The sequence below is a fragment of the Aspergillus welwitschiae genome (genome assembly GCF_003344945.1).
Source record: "Aspergillus welwitschiae strain CBS 139.54b unplaced genomic scaffold BDQ94scaffold_88, whole genome shotgun sequence".
In the NCBI taxonomy this organism is placed as follows: Eukaryota; Fungi; Ascomycota; class Eurotiomycetes; order Eurotiales; family Aspergillaceae; genus Aspergillus; species Aspergillus welwitschiae.
In genome coordinates this window covers 22,084-40,488 of record NW_020798782.1, presented here as the reverse complement: position 1 = coordinate 40,488, position 18,405 = coordinate 22,084, and the positions used below count along the sequence as shown (strand labels likewise).

The following is an 18,405-nucleotide window of genomic DNA, read 5'->3' as shown; positions in this document are numbered from 1 at the left end:
AAAAAAAAAAAAAAAAAAAAAAAAAAAAAAAAAAAAAAAAAAAAAAAAAAAAAAAAAAAAAAAAAAAAAAAAAAAAAAAAAAAAAAAAAAAAAGTGTAATAAGAAAACAAGAGAAATGGAAAGAGTGTACAAAAACAAAAAATCGGCCCGTGCAATCACTAGTCAAGCTGGATTAGAGAGCAAAAAGATACTGGGTTGGAAAAGAGCGCTTCCATTAATCTGAAGAGTTTTAGGGGAACACCAAATGCGTTGCAGATAGAAGTTATGATATTAGAACGAGATATTACCACACTCGTGACTTTCATACTTTCCCGGGAGAAACCTTACCCGGCAAGCAGGCACGTCACACGAGACAATGTGGTCACAATATTCAGTGTCCTAGTGTCTAAAAGCGAAGTCTCTGCCCTGAAACATCCCAACCCAGGCCAAAAGGGATGATTTTTGAAGATATGAAAGGCATTACTCCAAGGCGATAAGGAGTCCGTGGATGTACAAGACAATAAAAGGGAGGGGGTAGAGAATCCATATCTGCTCAAGGCTCTAGGGGCTCTAGGTCGCACACAGTCGATTACTGTCGGCGATATGATTTTTTTAATACCTATTACATTCATTATGCTAGAGAATGTTTGCACTGTAGGAACAAAGAATTGGTCAACAGGTTGAAGTTCTGACCCCGCCCATCACAGCGTCGTATCAGCCTTACAGAAGGACCAGCGTGCAGAAACCTAAATACAGGTTGCATCATTGCTCGCTCTCTTGCATGGAGCCGTTCCTAAGTGGGTGATGCTAATATTTCTCCTCCACCCGTCCTGACTACTTGCCTACATGGAGCAGACATGCGGCAGTTCGTAACAGCGAGGTGACCACGGCCGCCAATCATGTCAAAGGTCCCTGGAACATGGCCTATCTGGCATGATTCGAGAGGACTAAGGATGTTAAAACAGCACCGACACAAGCCAATGCTATTCGCCCTCCGTGGCGTAAGCACCGAGCGCCATGCTTAGTGTTGATATGTCAAGGACCACTTTCTTGTTAAAGGACCGGCGAGATTATCAGATGCTCGCAGCCATCAGTAAGGGAGTTACCTCCATAGTGTAAAAATAAAACCTGCCAATATGGCATCGCATTTTAAGATCTCAGTCACTCTTCCCCTGACCATGGCTTCCACAGCCGAAACCCGGACGCTGTATCCCATTACCTGTAGGAAAGAAACGGTGCTGGGTAGTATAATGCCAGAACGCAACATATCCCCGTATTATGGAACAGGGCGCCAATTCTCGGCCGCAGCTGCGGCAAATGAAGGGATGATATTCAACTGTCATCCTCGGCGACAACAACTTCAATACAAGCGCCGAATGCTCAACGGAAGCGGTAGGATTCACCTGCAGTAGTGAAAGTGACTATGAAGATAGCATCTCCGAATGGCCATCATCACACAATATCATTCTCACAAGCACATAAGCGACCGTGACAGCGAAAACACTCAGGGAGTGTATGTGGTCAGCACTCTCACATATAGCAACAGCTCATAGACTATCACCGCAGAAGCAACTGAGAGCAGCATCCGGAATAAAGCAGATTTTATTTTTGCAGTCTTCAATTGCATAACCATGATTGCCAGAAACCACGACTTGGCCATGGTTTTCACGTGAAAGATTCAGGAATTTTATCAAGTCTCTCCACCACACCGTTGACATCCAGGAACTGAATCTGGGCATGAACATAATCTGAGGAGCAAAACTAATTTTGATATCGTCAAACTCACTGCCAAGACCTTGTTGTACCTGTAGATGGACCTAGCAGTCTTTGCCGATGTAAACATCACAGCCCAGGATGGTGGAACGGATGTTATGATGCTCTGGGATTTTATGTTTACATGCCATATCGGTATCTGCATTCAAGATTGCTAGAATGCTCAGCATCAGCCCAGCACTCACGTTTCGGGTTGGAGTGGCATTTACTACCACCGGCGAGGCAAACGTAACAGCGGACGTGTCTTCCCAGATCTCTGACAATGAAGTATATTTGGACCTCGACAGCAGTGGGATGACGACCTGTAGATGGAGTCCCACATACAATACATCTGCCAGTCTCCCTTTCAAGATGTGTACGGAGCTTAACCACTTTGCCAACGTCAAGCTCTCTATCGGAATTGATGTTCTAGACCAGCAGCTCGATGTCTCCGCCGGCATTGAGGCTATGGTGGACATTGTGCAAGGGTTTGCGGTCACCGGATCAGTAGTGGTGTGACAACTGCATCCGAAAAAGACACGTGCAACAATGGATACTGGTTTACAAGTGACTTGACTTTCGACAAATGCCTTTGTAACCGATGATTATTGTGATACTCTCTACAACATGGCTGTATCAATCTACCCGCGCTCAAACAAGATGGGCCTGAGATTCAAGCCATGATATGTTCTGGAGAGACGATCTGAAGGCCAATCCAACTTGCTGCTGGTCTTTTCGATGGAGTTTGTCGATAGAATAGCTAGACCGCAGGCGATATTTAGGACTCTAATTACCCGAATGTTACGCCACTCATATTGCGGATAAATCGTGGAGGAACCCTCGGCGTAGGACCTCAGGAATGAGGAAATTGAATAGTTTTCACATCGACCAGGAAGATTGGTCTGATGGAAGGCAGCTCAATAATTCTCGAGTTCGTTACCCACAGGCAGATGGCCACGGATATCGAGAGGCATGAAATATCTGCATAGCTTCATGGCTGTTCATGGACAAAACACAGCGCATTGAGTCTTTCAATTGGCTGGGCTCTTTTAGCACAGGGTTCAACCCTCGGCGTGGCTTGTCCGAGGAGCGGATTCAACCGCAAGGAATACGAACCCCATCCGAATTCTCGACCGGGGGCACTATCACGAGGAAGCTAGATACTTAGGCACCAGGGGCCAGCCAGGCAACGCTGGAGGATTAGCGGAACAAGCCGTCGAAGTCTGTTTGATCTAGTGGCCTGGACTAGACTCTTTGCGACCGTGAACATGATCGGGTGTCGAGAGCAACGGCGCTAACAGTTCTCGCCCCCAGCAAGGTTTGCCACGCAAAAGGAAGGCGTCCGAACATAATGCGACTCTTGTCTGAGTCCATGATATTCATGGACAGTTATTGAGCGTAGAGTCGTATAAAAGGAAAGGGTGTGAGCCGTTCAAGAGCAAAATTAATTGCGAGAGAGGACTTGGGATCAAATTCTGCCCTGCTGGACCCTGTTGAAATTCTGAAGGAAAAAAAAGCGTGAGTCTTAGCGCCGGCGCTAAACCCTCCAAATGGCTCCAGTCCGGACCCTTTTTCGAAACCCTGCCAATCAATTACCCGAGGAGGCAATCTATCAAGATGCAGCAATTTCCACCAGTTCCTACGTGGAGTCATATGAGGCTCGAGCCTCAAGGTAATTATAGTAAAGCACTCATGGCCACCACGGTCTCTGGACTGCTCTCGTCCGGATTCTCCCTCGCTCCCTCCCTTCACCATCATTATCCTCGGCTGTCCGTCCGAGATGGCAACCTCACGTTCGTTTTCGGGGGTCCTCTCCCTTCTGCTACTGTTCCAACTGTCTTCTTTCGTTTCTGCTGCCCCATGGATTGTCACTGCGGACTACCAGGAGGTGGTCACCACTGAACGGCATTACTATGCAACATACACCACCACTCTCGTTGAGCAAATCACTCCCACCGTCACGTCCATGCCCGAGGCCGTCTCAACCGCCACCTCCCTCGGCTCTTCAAACTACTACTACTACTACAACGACGATGAAGACGCCGAGAAGGATGTGACTATCATTCAACAGCTTTACCCCACAGGCGTCGGATCCGTGGTTGATGATTACGACTACGGTTACGGCTATGGCTATGACGACGATGATATCTACCACAGCACCAAGTTCGTTGTCAACATGACTTATTCAGCGCCCACCGGTTGCTCGTCTCGCTGGACCCAAACAACAGCCGTCGAGGTTGTTCCGCCCACAGAGGTCCAGGATCTGCTCCCACGCACGGCTGTTGCTACATCGATCTCGGTCGATTCCTCGAGGCCTTTTCAGCCCACGACCTACACCATCGACATTGTCTATGTTGATCCGACGCAGATCCCCACGAGCTCACTAGAGTCGATGAGCTTGTACAACCGGCCTACCTCATTGTACACTGCTTCCAGCTGTGCCTACACGGGCAGCAACGGGAACGGCTACTACGGCGGCAGCTCGTACTACGGTGACTACGGCTATGACGACGATTACAACTGGTTCACAGACGATTATTACATGGGCATTTCCCCGTTGGCCCTCACCCTTATTTTGACACTTGGCTGGATCGGCCTCTGTTTGATTTTAGGTTTCCTGGAAGCGTGGATTCGGTTCCGCCGCCTGATGATGGGCTGGCAAACACGTCGCGGTCTCCCCGTCTGCTGGTCACTGACCATTCTCCCCTTCACTCTGTTACTGCTATGCTTTTTCCGGAAGGGTTATCGAGCACGCACCGATGCAGATGGGGAGGTCCTTCGCAAGCGGTGGAAGGCAATGGGGTTCTGGACTAAGCTGCGTCTCTTCTTCGTCTGGGGATTCCGGTACAAATACCCGCCGGTGTTGGGTCCTGCACCTGCCCGGGTCAAGACTAGCAAGCAGCCAGCAAAGAATCCCGGTCCTCGACTGTTGGAGCCCAGTCCCTCGCCCAGCGTGGCGCCACAATCGCGGCCAGGATCAGCCTCTGCACCCACCGCTGCTGCTGCTGCTGCTGCTGCTGCTCCAGCTTCTACTTCAGCTGATCCCGAAATGGCGATCGTTTCTTCCACCCCAGTCACGCACCCACAAGAAGCCACTGTGCCGCCGCCAACAACGACTACTGCCCCTGAAGCGCCATCTCATCACCAGGATGATGAGATTGGTCGGGCGAACTGATCTCTCGAGCCGTGTCCAAAATGCTCATGTCCTAGTCTGATACCCTGACAGCCACTCTTTCTTCTTATACTATCATCCATCACGTCACAGAAAACCCCTGATTCTATGTCCAATGAATTAATGTATCCCATAATAATCTAATGTATTTACTGGGTCCTACAATTTGGGCCAGATGACGGTGCCCGCAGTAGCACCGCTTAATATATACCTGATAATACCCTCCCACCAAGTATATCAAGCAACTAGTTATAAGAGAAAACAATTATATGACCAGTGACCGGCTGCTTTCTATAGCATGCCCAGGGAACCTTTGGCTATCAACAACGTGACTTCTCCACCATAAAGTGAGGGGAAAGGGTATGTGGATTGGTGAAAGGTTTCCCGAAGAATGGCGAGCAAGAATGGGTTGTCCACACTCGCGCCGCTATTCTTGACCGCTGAAACCGGGCCTGTGGTTGAATTGAGGAAATGAAGAAAGATTCCTTTCTCCTCCTATATTTTTTTTTTTTTTTTTTTTTCACGAACGTCTTAAGCAATATTGAGTAGAGTCGCTCGAGCCAAGACGTGCACGCGACCGTCGAAAGGGAACTGGCGAACATCGCCTATACAGGCGACATTCGCGAAGCACTCCGGTAGTTGTTACGGCTTATCCTCCCCCGATCCCCACCACTATATTTATAAGGCCTGTTGCTTGGTTCATCAAGCCAATGCACCATATTTAGCTTTCTTCAGGCCAGGATACCCAAAATGACTGTTGCCGACAAATCAGACGAAGTTTATCCCCCGATCCCCGTATACGGTGGTGAGTCGCCCCGGAAATTTAGATGTAATGGTTGAGCAAGCTTACACCAAATTTTACAGGCCGGTGGACTCCGCCAAAGCACCTTCTGGACTGCTACAACCACATGTGGATTGACACAGACGTGTGGGAACTTCCAGAAAATGTTATTTACGAGCTCTACAGCCAACCAACGCGCGGTCCTGGAGCGCAGGGTTCCTATCTGGTCGTCCTACCACCGGGCTACGATGATCGTGATGTAAACGGCGAGCGATACCCCGTACTATACTGGCTTCATGGGGGCTTTTCATGCTCGCGCCATGCGATGTGGTCCCTCCAATTCTATGCACGCAAAATGGAGCTGGGCACCATGCCCAAGGTAATTCTGGTGGCACCGCAGGTACGTTCGGAGTGGCGTAATTGGAGGAAAGAGATTATTGTTATCCATACCCTTGCTGATACCGTTCATAGTCATTGCCAAAAGGCCGCTGGATCAACAGTTACGACGGCAGCCGTCGCCTTGGGGACATCATGCGCCATGATCTCGTCACAGCTATTGATGAGCGGTACAGGACCATTAGGCATCCATCAGCACGTTGGCTAGAGGGTCACTCAGCGGGCGGGTAGGTGGCCGAACACCCGTAGAACGTTTCTTTTACTAAAAACAGTTGACCAGTTATGGTGCCTTTAACCTCGGTCTCAAGTATCCCGATGTTTTCGGAGGCGCCTTGTCGTCGCTTGCTGGCTCATTCCGAACCGAATTAGCCAAGGAAGGCCTCGAGGTCACCTACGACACTTACAACGGCTCGCAGGCCTTTTTCACTTCCAATCATGCTCTCACGCTGCTGAAGGCCATCCTCCCTCGGGTCCATCGCGACAAGCCGGAGCTGCGGCTGCTCATTGGCGGCGAGGACATTAGACTACGTGAAGCACACGAGCACATGTGGACCAGCTTGGATGCTCTGGGCGTGCCATATATGAAAGCTATTGTCCCGGGAGCTCCCCACACCGCAGAGCATGTTCTGGGCGGCCTGAACAACGAAGGTCTCCAGTTCTGGTGGAACGCACGGGCAAAAGTTATTGAGGCCTGATCCTGGGGCGTGCTGAGCCCTTCTATTTTGAGTAGTACTAGTACCTTAGTCTTGAAATCCTACTGCCTTATCGTCTACAAGCATTTAAAAGTACCCCACTATGAATGAAGCATGTCATGCAATACCACTTTGTTATCGCGTGCAAGCCGTACGGGGATTTTCTCCGTGACACTGTCGGTGATCAGTGCATCAGGCTACGTACTTTTAATTAGTAACACCATCAGATATAACTGCATCAAATCATCTGTTCAGTGTAGAGCTATATAAATTGTTTACGTCAATAAACAAGAATGTTGGTTTTTGATTGTCGTAATAACATAAAGCTACACCAATTCTTAACCGGAAAGATGATAGAATGAAATGGTTCAAAATGTCACTTGATTTGACAAGTATTACGTCGTAGAACCCAACTATAGAACTATTTTAGATGCTTTCAGGAAAACAGCGCCCTGGACAGAATACAATTTGCTGACATATATCTCTAGTAACTCTAGACCTTGTCCTCAACGTGCTGTCGAGCTTCGGCAGTTGATGGTTCTGCATTGTGGTTACCGCCAGTCCTCTTGTTCTTTTTCTGCGTCAGCCAAGCTCTAGCGGCCTCCTTTTGCTGTTGGTCATCGTCTCTCTCCAATGTGTAGTCCTTGACGAAAAAAACGCAGAGAAAGAATTGAATGCCGGCTAGGGCAGTCATCATGTAATATGTGACCTGCACTCCGTGGGCTGTCTCGGCAAAGAATTAGTCATTAAGCCGGCCCGCCAAACAAAAGACGTTGGACATATGGTTGGTTAGGATGTAAATGGAGAAGGTGGGTAAAGAACGATGGAGGTGAGGGGCAACGCACCGTACGCATTCAGTGCGTCCGTTTTTTGTGCCGCGGATAGTGACATGGAGGCGATTTTTGTGGGATCGGCGATGATTTCGGAAATGATTGATCGCGCAAAGTTGATTCCCTCGAGCTTCGTCCTATCCATCCCTGTCAACAGAGCTGGCCTGGGAGCCAAGTGCTAGAGGAGAAAGAATAATATGAAAGCAAGGTAGTGATGCTCGGGTGGATTCATTCTTCACTCACCGGACAATGTTGTTGACAATAGCCGCACTGGCCGCAACAGCCAAAGTCGAGCCCATCATTCGTAGATAATTACGAGCACCAGTGATGACCGCCATTTCTTCCCTCTTGACTGCGGCTTGAATAGCAACCAAGGTTGTCTGAAGTGTCTGCCCACTGCCGAGCCCCGTCAGTAGCTGGAAGACCACCAGTACCGCTGCCGATGTTGATGGTGTGACCATTGTGAACAACCCGGACGCAATTGTCCAAAGAGCATAACCAATAATGAGGTTTATTCGATAACATGAGTACTTCGACACCAAGAAGCCCGAGGTAAATGACGTGACAATCTGCGAGAGGATTAGTGGAAGAATCAGGATACCCGATCGGAGCGCGGAGTCGCCCCGGGCGACTTGATAAAATTGGGGCAGCTGAAGCGGGTTGTTAGTATGAGATGGGAACATAGAAGAAGACCTGGGGGAAGTCGAACATAGTAGAGGTTAACAAAAGTCATGAATCCGGTGAGGAAGGATGTCAGGATACAGATGGAGACGTGCGAGTTATTGAACATATTCACTGAGAAGAGATCAGCCATGCATGAACAACGGCGAACAATGGTGGAAGAGGCGGCGGATACTAACGTGGTATCCTGCAGGGAAAGGTCAGTGTCACACGCAATAACTGGTGATCTTCGTTAACCAAGGCACATCTTACAAGGGCAACCTGGCCACTTTGAACTCGACAAAGAGAAAGACTCCAATGAGCGCTACACCGAGTAAAAGGGGTGGTGCTAGAACAGCCGCCGAAGTCCAAGGATACTGGGTGCCAGCCCTGGAAAATTGTGAGTGATTATCATACCCCGGGAGGAACCATGCTAAGGGTGAGTGGAAGAACTGTTGGGCATACCATGAAATAGGAAGCAAGATCGCAATTGACGCAGAGAAACTGATCAAACATCCCCAGCCGTCAATCTGCTTGATCTTCTCTAACGCGTGGCCTTCGACCTTCCGGAGGGGTAGGGCAAAGGCAACAACAACCATAGCAACCCCGGATAAGGGCACACTGATGTACTAGTAACGCTTAGCGATGGTCATCCAAAACAGGTATGCCGGAGAGAACGTACAAAACACCACCTCCAGGAAACCTTCTCGGTGAAAAGACCGCCAATCAAAGGGCCCAGGGCAGTTCCGGCTGCCACGACAATTCCGATAATCCCTTGATACTTCCCTCTGTCCTGAAGAGACACAACGTCAGACACGACGATACTGACCACGGTAACAATGCCTCCACCACCGATTCCCGCCACCGCCCCTGATTTTGAATGGTATTAGCGTGGAGGCCGGCAGGATCAATTCAGTTACCATGACTCACGCGCTATGATCAGCATGATCATGCCCCTTGAGACACCGGAAATGACACTTCCTATCAGGAAAAGGAAGAGCGAGCCCAAAAGAATCAACTGGAGTTTAATGCTCCGTCAAATGCTGCATAAGAGATAGGACTGCTTAGTTCCCGCGTCTGGGAGACTTACCTTCCGGCCAAAGATGTCCGTCAACCGGCCATATAATGGTTGACATGCCGTACAAGTTAGGAGGTACGCGGTACCAACCCAGGAAACGATATCAGCTTGGTTGAATACAGCACCAAGGGTGGGCAGGGCAGTTGCAACGCTTCAGAGAGTCTGTAAGTTAGGGCGGAAAAACAAGTACCCGGATATGGGAGGGATGTAGCAATGGTACATAGTCTGGTTGAGCATGGAGCCTGTGGAATTTATATACAAGTCAGTCAGGTGAGCTCGCCGGCATCCCTAGGTTGGAGCGGTATCCTCTCACATAGCATCGCTACTGATAGGCCAGAGAAGACCACAAGCAACTGCTTCATGGGCAATAGGTTTGTTTGCGTCTGAAGTTCTTTGCCTGGCCCGTATGTCACCGAACGCCGGCCCCTCATGTGGTTGTCGCCGTCGGCATGTTTTTCGTCTGAAGAGCTCTTGTCGTATGTTGACGCAACAGGGCCAAGCACAATATTCACATCATAGTCAGTAGGTGACGGATGAGGGTGTATCCCAAGGCTGTCACAGTTGCCTGGGGCGGTTATCACCGTGGTTGACTTCCGGTCGCTTGCCATAGTCTCAAGGGGAACAGCTTGCTCGTGATCACCCTTCAACCCATTTTCCTCTGCCGGCTAGCCTCAGTAGAAAAGAATTATATAAACGCTACTTCATGCAGTAGCGGGATTGAAGAGGCTACGGTTGAGCTTCAATGCAGATTCACCGTTCAATCTGGAAGAGAACCAGAGGCGACCGTCGCCAGCTGACGTCGCGGTTTACTTCATGTCGGCTCCAATGCAAGCTTTCCCCCGTAATACCCGAGTCCCTGCCTGGGTATAGAAGTCAGACGGGATTTAGACGATGGTCCCCTTTTGGTTGGGCTGCTTATTCTCTGGTCTATGCGCCCAGTGCCAGTTGTAGCAACCGTTACTCATTATGACCACCCGAATGAAAACCATGACCGCGGGAACTAGCCCCTCCCATTTAAATACAAGAACGGGAATATTGTAAAAGTAGATAGAGAGATCTAAGAATCAATGGTATTGAATTTGTGGAGACCTAATCGCTACTAAGTGTGACAACGCTCCCAGAAGGGACCTACAGAGGTGCAAGGGTGCTTTTCCATATCACCATAGAAACCTTTGTCAATCAGCTCTTCCATGCAAAACAAAACAAGGCCGTTCCCACAGATAGAGCTTGTAATTTGAATGAGATCCATATGCTGCTAGATCCACGCTTGATTGCCCAGAACTGCCTATGTGTCCAATGGATCTAAAGAAAAGGGAGCGTCCGAAGAAATGACGGATGAAGTTCCACAGGTTCCCGTTGCACTTGGATGCGCGAAAGAGTGACTAGGAAGCAGTGGATCAAAACGAGACCCCTGCTGATGTCATCAGCTCTTCCTGTCGCCTGCAGCGTAACCCATGTTAATGGGAGGAAACTCACAGTCCCGTTGGGGTCTATCCGTCCCCAGGTATTGAAGATACCGAGGCTGCTAAAATCACTCACGGCTGTAACAGGGTTGTTAGTGCTTTGCCCAGTGGGCGGGGCTCCCATCCACAGATTGGGCAAAATATCCCATGATGATTCTGCTGTTTCGGGCTAGACGGACAGAGGCAAATTTGTCAATAAGGAGATCAGGTGCAGCAGCAGAGTTCCTTTCAAGCCAGGGGAACCTACAAGTCGGCAAGGGTCATTGACGTCGTAGCCCCGGATCCACGACATAGTGCCAAATGGGATGCAATCAGGCAGAAGTTCGGCGAGATCTACTTCGAAGTGCGCTGCGTTCTGATAGAGAGATACGCGTCCCACAAGTTAGCAAAGCCTCGGGTCTTTGTTCAGGCAGCAGTAGCTGAGACTCACTATACCAGCTTGCTCAGCAGCTCTCCTGGAATCAAGTGCTTTTTGACGGCAGAACCAAGGCAAAGATGCTGTCTGAGATAATCTAATCGACCCATCAGGAGTGGCACAGTATTAGATGCTGCCTGGACCGGGGGGTAGGTGGGGGAGGGGTCGAAGACGACTGGGGCAGACGTGATTGTCTGACTTACGCATCCTCGCTGTCGAAGGTTCTTGAGGCAAGCTCGTGGCATGCCAACATACGGCGCATCTCGTGAAGCTGGGGAATGTTAGGGTTTCAAAGCATCAGGTTTTCTCGGCGCCTTCTCAACACCTGACAGCAGAAGCGTGGAGAAGCACTTACGACCAGGGACACCTGATGGAAATATTTACTTGTTCTTTCTACAAAGCCCAGCATCATGTCAAATCTTTTCTTTAATTCAAGACGCATTCCGCCATCCTTGAGTGTCGGCATCAGGAGCTCCAATTGTACCCGCACGGACAAATAAACCACGTGCGCAATGGTGTGATCCGAGATGGTCAGCGGCTGGCGAGGCATTTCCCGATCCACAAGGTCTAAAATATCCGTGATAGCCTGGGCGTGCCGCAAGCAGTTATGACGGGCCTGGTCAATCCAGCCAGCCGGCGCGGTTGACATGACGGTAGGATCCAGGGACTGGGGATATCCGTGAAGAGCGATGCTATAAAGCTCAAGGTGGCATTCATTCCACCACAGGTAGAACATGACAATCTGGCCCAAAACAGGAGCATCGTGCTGTCGAAGCACTAACTCGGGGGAGAGCTGAAGCCGGGGGGGCAAAGACTCGGATAGGGAGGCCAACTGTGCCAAGCACACCACGAATGGAGAGGAAGCGCCCCATGGGGCAAGTGTCGTGCCAATGGCACTGGGTTGCTGATGTGCGTGTCGTTCTTCCCTGTCCTCCGTCATGGAATGGAAGTAGCGCTTAATCTTCATCCTCACGCTAACCAGTCGCACCCAAAATCCCATGGCGCCAACGTTTCGCTGCATGCTGTTTGGGCCGGGCGGCTCTGGCTCGTCTGCCTCGAGAGTCGCATAAGGCGTCTCGATGCTCACGTCAAGACGGTAATTAAAGCCGTCGCATGGCAACCGCAAGTTGATACGAGACGCAGGGCATTGGATTGACTCGGGAGCGCCATTGGATATGAAACGGCTAATGGCATAGCAGGCGAAAAATAGGCGCCGGTCGCGTTCACTTTCCACAAAAGAAGAGGTGCCGGGTGCCGACTCGCGATGAAGACCCAGGCTGACGGCGTGGGTATTGGCAATGGCCGACCACAGGTGAGATTGGGCAAATCGACCAGCTTGCTGCATGTAGATAGCAAGTAAAAGGGCGACCACAACGTGGTCCCGTGAGACCTCGGTCGCTGTTGTGACCCAGTTGGCCGCTTCGGTGGCCCAGCTGATGACGACGTCGTCTGGTTGGGGCGGAGAGGTGAAACGCGCCCCGACGGCACACAGGGCCAGGACGACCGGGGCACAGAATGTGCCGTCGCGGATGGCCATCAGGGTCTGATCACGATGCAGGAAGGCGTTGGCCCGGTAGACATGGACGTGTCGGAAGAAGGCGACCGCAAGACGCTCAATACTATCTTGGCTGGGTAGAAAGCTTCTGCGCGGGCTCAGTGTCACGACTGCACCTGCTGTAACTTGTGTTGGAGATGACTGGCTCTCACAAAGAGCGGAAACAGCATCATCCAACCTATCAGACGTCTCTGGGGGACTGGCATCGCCTGGCGGCATTTCCGGCCGTTGACCATCGGTAATCTCGGGATGTGACGGAGCAGATTCCGGCTCTGGTGAGCTGGTGAGGCTGGTGAGGATCTCCGGACGCGAGAGTTCGGCGGCGTTGCCCAGCTCCGCCGTTTGGAGTCTCCTCATCCAGGACTGCGCCGAGGATGTGAGGGCGTGGGACCGCTGGGGCTCGGGATACTTGCATTCGTGTTGGTGAGCACGGCAGCGGGCGCACGTCGGTCGATCTTTGGAGCATTTCGAGCGGGCATAACGACAAGGGAAGCATGCAGACAATCGCGGCCCTCCCGTGGCGATCGATTGAGGGCCCTGACTGTTGCAGGAGGGCGGCGTTGAGATGCGACAGAAACGCTTCGCTGCGGGTTCGGGCCAGCGGCACTCCACCCCGAGGTTGCGGCAGTGATTGCACCGCGGCCGAGTCTCGTCGCACTTGACTTTGCGGGCACGGCAGGTCAAGCAGCCTGTGTGCGACATAAGCTGGTGTATCAGTGGCCGCCTGGGTCATGCTCTGGTCTATAGCGAGGAACGTACCGGTCTTGGCCCGCTTTCGCTACTGGGATGGCTCTGGCATGACTCGCACCGTAGTATCGGACACAGATCGGAGGTCTCGCTGAGTTGCATTAGCGTGACCAGCGGCAGCTGACAGGCGGCTATCTCACCTGCTGGTGTACAAAATGCAAGCTCTGAATGGGATCTGGTGTGAACGGGAAACAGGCGAGTGAGTTCAGCTTGTTTACCGTTGCCCGGCTAAGAGAGGGGAGGGGACGAAGACATGTTGAAACATGGCAGAGGCGAGCGTCGGCTGAAGCTTTATAAGACCCGATCAAGTGCGGGGGAATTAGTCCGGGGGACATCAAAGCTTGGTCTGGCGATTCGGAACCGGTCAATGCGTCCGAGCGTCTGGCTTAGTAGACAATCTTGCTTTACTTTTATTACGGGGCTTCCTAGGTGTAGTTTCTGTCAAACGACGGCGCCAAAGGTACAAGCCGGGCCTTTATTGTCTTACTATCACTGCACTTCCCTTGGGATAGAGATACATACATCAACATGCCTTCCTCGTTGCCGCCAGTTGTCGTGAATGGAGGGCTGATTGAGGGCAAGACAAGTGACGTGGATGCCTCAATCACCCTCTACCTCGGGATCCCCTATGCCGCTCCGCCCACTGGGCCCCGTCGATTCCAACCTCCACAGCCTGTAATTCCGTGGGATGGGGTCAAGCAATGCCATCAGATCGGGCCCCTCTGTCCACAGGCACCCCCTGACCCCCGCTGGATCAATGTTCTCCAAGGTCATCCGCAGTCTGAGGATTGTCTCTACCTCAACGTGTTCCAGCCCGGTGAAGCGCATGAGAAGCCATATCCTGTGTTCGTCTGGTTCCATGGAGGTGGCTTTCGGGAGGGTGGCAGTGCCGATCCTAACTTTGATGGCACGGCTCTCGCAAAGAAGGGCCTTATTGTTGTGGTTCCTTCATTCCGACTTTGTAAGTGCAAGCCTGAATATTTCTTGAGATAAGGCAGTTATCCGCGAGTGCTGACGTTAAACCTACTAGCCATCTTCGGCTATTACGCCCATCCAGAACTGAGCGCCGAGTCTCCGTCAGGCACGTCCGGAATGATGGGCATGCTCGATGCGATCGAGGTGCTTCGCTGGGTGCAGTCTAATATTGCAGCCTTTGGGGGAAATCCCACCCAAGTGACAATAGGAGGACAGTCAGCAGGTAATGCCATGTGTCACACCCTGCTTGTGTCGCCTCTGGCGAGAAATCTCCTTCATGGTGTTATTCTGCAGTCCGGACCTCGGTCACTTCAGGAGCCGGCCGTGGCTAATGGGCCCATGTCATATCGTACCCTACAGCAGGCAGAGGAGGATGGCGTGCAGCTGCTCAGGGAGCTGGGGTTGCAGTCAATCGAAGAACTCCGGGAATTCAATGACATAGACAAGCTGTGCGAGTTGTCCACCCGAAGAGATCATCGCTGCTGGGGGCCCCCGCCACTATTTCGGTTGACCCTCGATGGACATGTCATCCCAAAGCCCTGGCACCAGATGCTCGCAGAGGGTCCGTCTAATGACGTCCCAATCCTAGCTGGCATGAACAGCGAAGAGGGCGGTACCTACAATGAGCGCCGCTTCACGTACGATGACTTCGTTGAATGTGTTGAGAGTCGTTTTGGACCGCATTCGACATATGGTCAAGGCGACTCGAAGTGGGTGAAACGATTCCTTGAACTCTACACCCCCACAGACCATGAAACCGGGAAGGGTCCTCTGGACGCGTGGAATAGGGCTGCTCGGGATAACACGCGCAACAATATCGCGCTCTGGGCCCAGGAGTATCATCAGAAAACAGCCTCGCCCGTGTACGGGTACTACTTCACCCATCCCATCCCCCCCTGGAACAACTGGCAGCCTGATTACTCGCAGCCAAAGGTTCCTGGATTTACAAACCAGAAAGGCCCTGTTACGGGGGCTTATCATGGTGCGGAATTTGCATACACGTTTAACAGCCTCACTACTAATAACCTCCGATCCTGGAGCAACACCGATCGCATTGTCGGCGATAAAGTGTCCACACTTTGGGCCAACTTTGTCAAACACGGCAATCCAAACGGTCCTCCTGGGGAGAATAAGGGTCCGGAAGGCGTTGCTTTCTGGCCAAACCTCATTGACCACCCCCACACTTTGTTGGAGCTAGGTGGGGAGTGGCAGACAATACGAACCACGGACCCGGAAAACGAACAATTCTGGACAAGCTATGTTCGATCTCAGAAGGCCTGGTAGACGCAATTTATCTGCAAATCAAATTAGCCTAGCGCACGTAGGACTTACTACCGAGCCCGGGTAAACATGTTTGTTAATATGAATAGTCTATAAAATTGATACCCTCAACTGAGCTCTTCATATGTGTTGCTCGCGGCTTTACGAACATATAACGTCACCGACTCCGCTTGCTGATCAGATACTACTTACAGTCGTAAGCCGTAACTTGTCATTGAAAAGGGGGTGTAATCAAAAACCCAGATCTCCTTTCATTATACAATAAACATAGGTGAAGCCTTTGCATATACTATAGCTTTCAGAAATGAATGAAGCAACATTAGTATAAAGAATATGCATAAAACTGTCAGCGTTTGGCGCTAGCACCAAAAGTTGTGATAACATTCGTTCCGGCATAAAAAATAAAATATAGTGTGATGGCGTCACTATGTTGGGTCATAACTAGGTGTAATTATTGACTGTGATGCATAATGTCCAGTTCTGGCTTCTCTGCGTACACTAAGCTCACGACTGTAGACACTGATGCGGAGAATCACGAATATACATCATTTCCACCCCCGAGTTACCACGCTCTCACCCGCAATAACCTTCCGAGCCAATCACATGTTCATTTAGGCGTCCTTTGCCGCCATTCCTACAGAGCATTCTCGACATGCTGAAATTCCTTCTCCTTATCGCCCTTAACAAGGCTAGGGCCATTATTATCATCATCGAAAACATCAATTCTAGCCGTACGCCACTGGCGAGGGTGTAGTCCGGACTCTTCAAAAAGATAATCAATCTCGCGGAAGGTTCGATCTTTGGTTTCGGGAAGACGAAATATGCACCAGATCCAAATCAAAGCGTTCGTACCGGCCTTTGTCACCGACATCAGCTGGAATCAACAGGAGAAAGGTCAGGGGTAAGGACACTAACAAACATAAAGGCTGTCTTAGCGCCGAGGTTCCAAGACCCGCCGGTCAGCATCTTGGGAAGTAGAACATTTGAAATCAGACTGGAAACATTGAAGGCAACTCGGGCGAGGGAGACCATTTTAGCTCTGAGTTTGCTCGACGGCACTTCACCCTGTTTTACGTCAACACTTGTCCCTGAATGTGTATCCGCGCGACTCACGATGATGGTGTATGAAGACGGAGCGACGGTTGAAATATATATTACAGTGGACACGAGAAGAAGAGAGCCAACCGCATTAGAGACAGCCGTGCTTTGTTTGACACAACCAAGAATTCCGATGGCAAACAAGAACACGTCACTTAGAATGAGGCCTGTGGTGAAGATAGTTGCTCGCCCAAGCTTCGTCATCAGCCAAATGCAGAACAAGCCAAAGGTGAGGTACTGGGAGTTGAGAATCAAATTCAGATCGAAGGCGCCCTGCTCCGAAAGGCCTGCCTGCTCCAAAAACTGAACCGTCTGTACATTGATGCCATTGCCGCCCCAGGTTTGGGCTATCTGAACTACACAGACCTTCTGATTGTGAACATCTCTTGAGGTAATTCAGCATACCGATTGCCACTTACTATCTCTGTCCGCCATCGATTCTTGCCCCGGAAGCACTCGGCGTAGCTACTAGACTCTTTAATCTGAACTTCCATCTTGTTGGTATAGTCTATTAGGGCGATGGACTGCTCAATCTCCTCGTCCGTTATATCCTTTTGCCGGATGCGGCGCAGGGTCGTGCGAGCGTCCTCATAGCGACCCTTGCGAACTAGATAGTATGGAGATTCCGGGGCCAAAAGGAAGCAGATGAGGAGGGGAAGGGGCCACACGAACTGAACAAGGAAGGGCACACGCCAGGCTGAATTAACTCTGTGTTACTGGAAGCTCCAATTGATTGAATGATAATAGGGGATCGTACCCCACTGTCCGATCAGATTCAAACAGCCTCTGTTGACCAATGAGCCAATAAAGAAGCCAAGTCCCCAGCAAATGCCTATCCATGCCGTGACGAAAGGGCGGAGACAAGTTGGGACCATCTCAGAAGAGTAGGCAATGCAACCTGTTTGGAAGGCGCCCCACGGAATCCCTAACTTGGCCGTTAGTCTCTTTGCAGCGGAGTAGAATGATTAAGAATTACCGCAAAGAACCATGGCAGCTACCATCATCCCCAGGTTTTGTGCAAAAGCAAAAAGGAAGAGGCTACCGGTAAGCCAGACCATCATGCTACTGAGGATCGGCTTCCAACCAAATCGGTCAGCCATAAAGCCAGCCACTGCAAGACCAATCAGCTCGCCCACGGCCATTGCCTGCTGGATTCCCGTTTGCCACTCGGCTGATATTTCAAGGACACCATTGTCCACGGTGCCAAATCTCTCTTTGAACTGGGTCTGACCGTAGAAAGAAGTAGTCTTGTTTTTGATCAGCACCCCCACCTAAAAAGGCCTTCCTTGCACTGTAATCAAACTCACTGAGGTCGCATCAGCCGATTGCATAGTCAGGGTGAACGAAAAAATGCACGCCCAGAAGACGGCTTTCCGGTACTTGAATATCGCTTTCCACCAGGTGAGAGCATGGTCAGCGGCATTAGCAGCATGCGCACGCTCTAGCAATATCGCTTCATGCTGGTTAGGACTGCCATCATTCTCGGTATGCAGAGGAGGGTTCTTCTTCATGCTGGAGTAAGCTGTCGAAT

The 18,405-nt window shown here is 50.8% G+C and overlaps 7 protein-coding genes across 7 annotated transcripts; 3 read left to right on the top strand and 4 right to left on the bottom strand.

The window, feature by feature from the left end:
* Nucleotides 1-962: 962 nt before the first annotated feature.
* BDQ94DRAFT_164222 (uncharacterized protein) lies at nt 963-3,114 on the bottom strand (the record flags this gene model as incomplete). The annotated part of the gene is made up of 8 exons (XM_026769950.1): nt 963-1,024; nt 1,108-1,198; nt 1,317-1,400; nt 1,452-1,482; nt 1,877-2,095; nt 2,167-2,307; nt 2,389-2,633; nt 2,983-3,114. 8 exons carry the CDS (start codon nt 3,112-3,114, stop codon nt 963-965), a joined length of 1,005 nt encoding a protein of 334 aa, XP_026619787.1.
* Nucleotides 3,115-3,198: 84 nt separating this feature from the next.
* Nucleotides 3,199-5,214, top strand: BDQ94DRAFT_127636 (uncharacterized protein). The gene has a single exon (XM_026763893.1). It carries the CDS (start codon nt 3,512-3,514, stop codon nt 4,904-4,906), a length of 1,395 nt encoding a protein of 464 aa, XP_026619786.1. The 5' UTR covers nt 3,199-3,511; the 3' UTR covers nt 4,907-5,214.
* Nucleotides 5,215-5,653: 439 nt separating this feature from the next.
* Nucleotides 5,654-6,775, top strand: BDQ94DRAFT_186187 (alpha/beta hydrolase; the record flags this gene model as incomplete). Its single annotated transcript, XM_026775081.1, has 4 exons — nt 5,654-5,708; nt 5,768-6,084; nt 6,156-6,307; nt 6,361-6,775. The coding sequence occupies 4 exons, from the start codon at nt 5,654-5,656 to the stop codon at nt 6,773-6,775; spliced, it is 939 nt and encodes a 312-aa protein (XP_026619785.1).
* Nucleotides 6,776-7,265: 490 nt separating this feature from the next.
* On the bottom strand, nt 7,266-9,948 carry BDQ94DRAFT_176167 (MDR family MFS transporter; the record flags this gene model as incomplete). Its single annotated transcript, XM_026772632.1, has 12 exons — nt 7,266-7,495; nt 7,618-7,739; nt 7,846-8,252; nt 8,312-8,397; nt 8,463-8,470; nt 8,536-8,652; nt 8,728-8,891; nt 8,945-9,132; nt 9,193-9,280; nt 9,353-9,491; nt 9,561-9,582; nt 9,654-9,948. The coding sequence occupies 12 exons, from the start codon at nt 9,946-9,948 to the stop codon at nt 7,266-7,268; spliced, it is 1,866 nt and encodes a 621-aa protein (XP_026619784.1).
* A 550-nt stretch (nt 9,949-10,498) lies between these two features.
* Nucleotides 10,499-13,855, bottom strand: BDQ94DRAFT_186183 (Zn(II)2Cys6 transcription factor; the record flags this gene model as incomplete). Its single annotated transcript, XM_026775080.1, has 8 exons — nt 10,499-10,751; nt 10,817-10,972; nt 11,051-11,158; nt 11,234-11,315; nt 11,422-11,489; nt 11,574-13,462; nt 13,533-13,551; nt 13,661-13,855. 8 exons carry the CDS (start codon nt 13,853-13,855, stop codon nt 10,626-10,628), a joined length of 2,643 nt encoding a protein of 880 aa, XP_026619783.1. The 3' UTR covers nt 10,499-10,625.
* Nucleotides 13,856-14,048: 193 nt separating this feature from the next.
* Nucleotides 14,049-15,779, top strand: BDQ94DRAFT_186181 (carboxylesterase/lipase family protein; the record flags this gene model as incomplete). Its single annotated transcript, XM_026775079.1, has 2 exons — nt 14,049-14,481; nt 14,551-15,779. 2 exons carry the CDS (start codon nt 14,049-14,051, stop codon nt 15,777-15,779), a joined length of 1,662 nt encoding a protein of 553 aa, XP_026619782.1.
* A 631-nt stretch (nt 15,780-16,410) lies between these two features.
* Nucleotides 16,411-18,385, bottom strand: BDQ94DRAFT_176164 (MFS general substrate transporter; the record flags this gene model as incomplete). Its single annotated transcript, XM_026772631.1, has 7 exons — nt 16,411-16,632; nt 16,692-16,841; nt 16,890-17,240; nt 17,294-17,571; nt 17,632-17,799; nt 17,851-18,121; nt 18,182-18,385. The coding sequence occupies 7 exons, from the start codon at nt 18,383-18,385 to the stop codon at nt 16,411-16,413; spliced, it is 1,644 nt and encodes a 547-aa protein (XP_026619781.1).
* Between the last annotated feature and the right edge of the window lie 20 nt (nt 18,386-18,405).

What these genes read in the sequence shown, in the direction of transcription:
- BDQ94DRAFT_127636 (XM_026763893.1), top strand. Translation starts at nt 3,512, where the DNA reads ATGGCAACCTCACGTTCGTTTTCGGGGGTCCTCTCCCTTCTGCTACTG.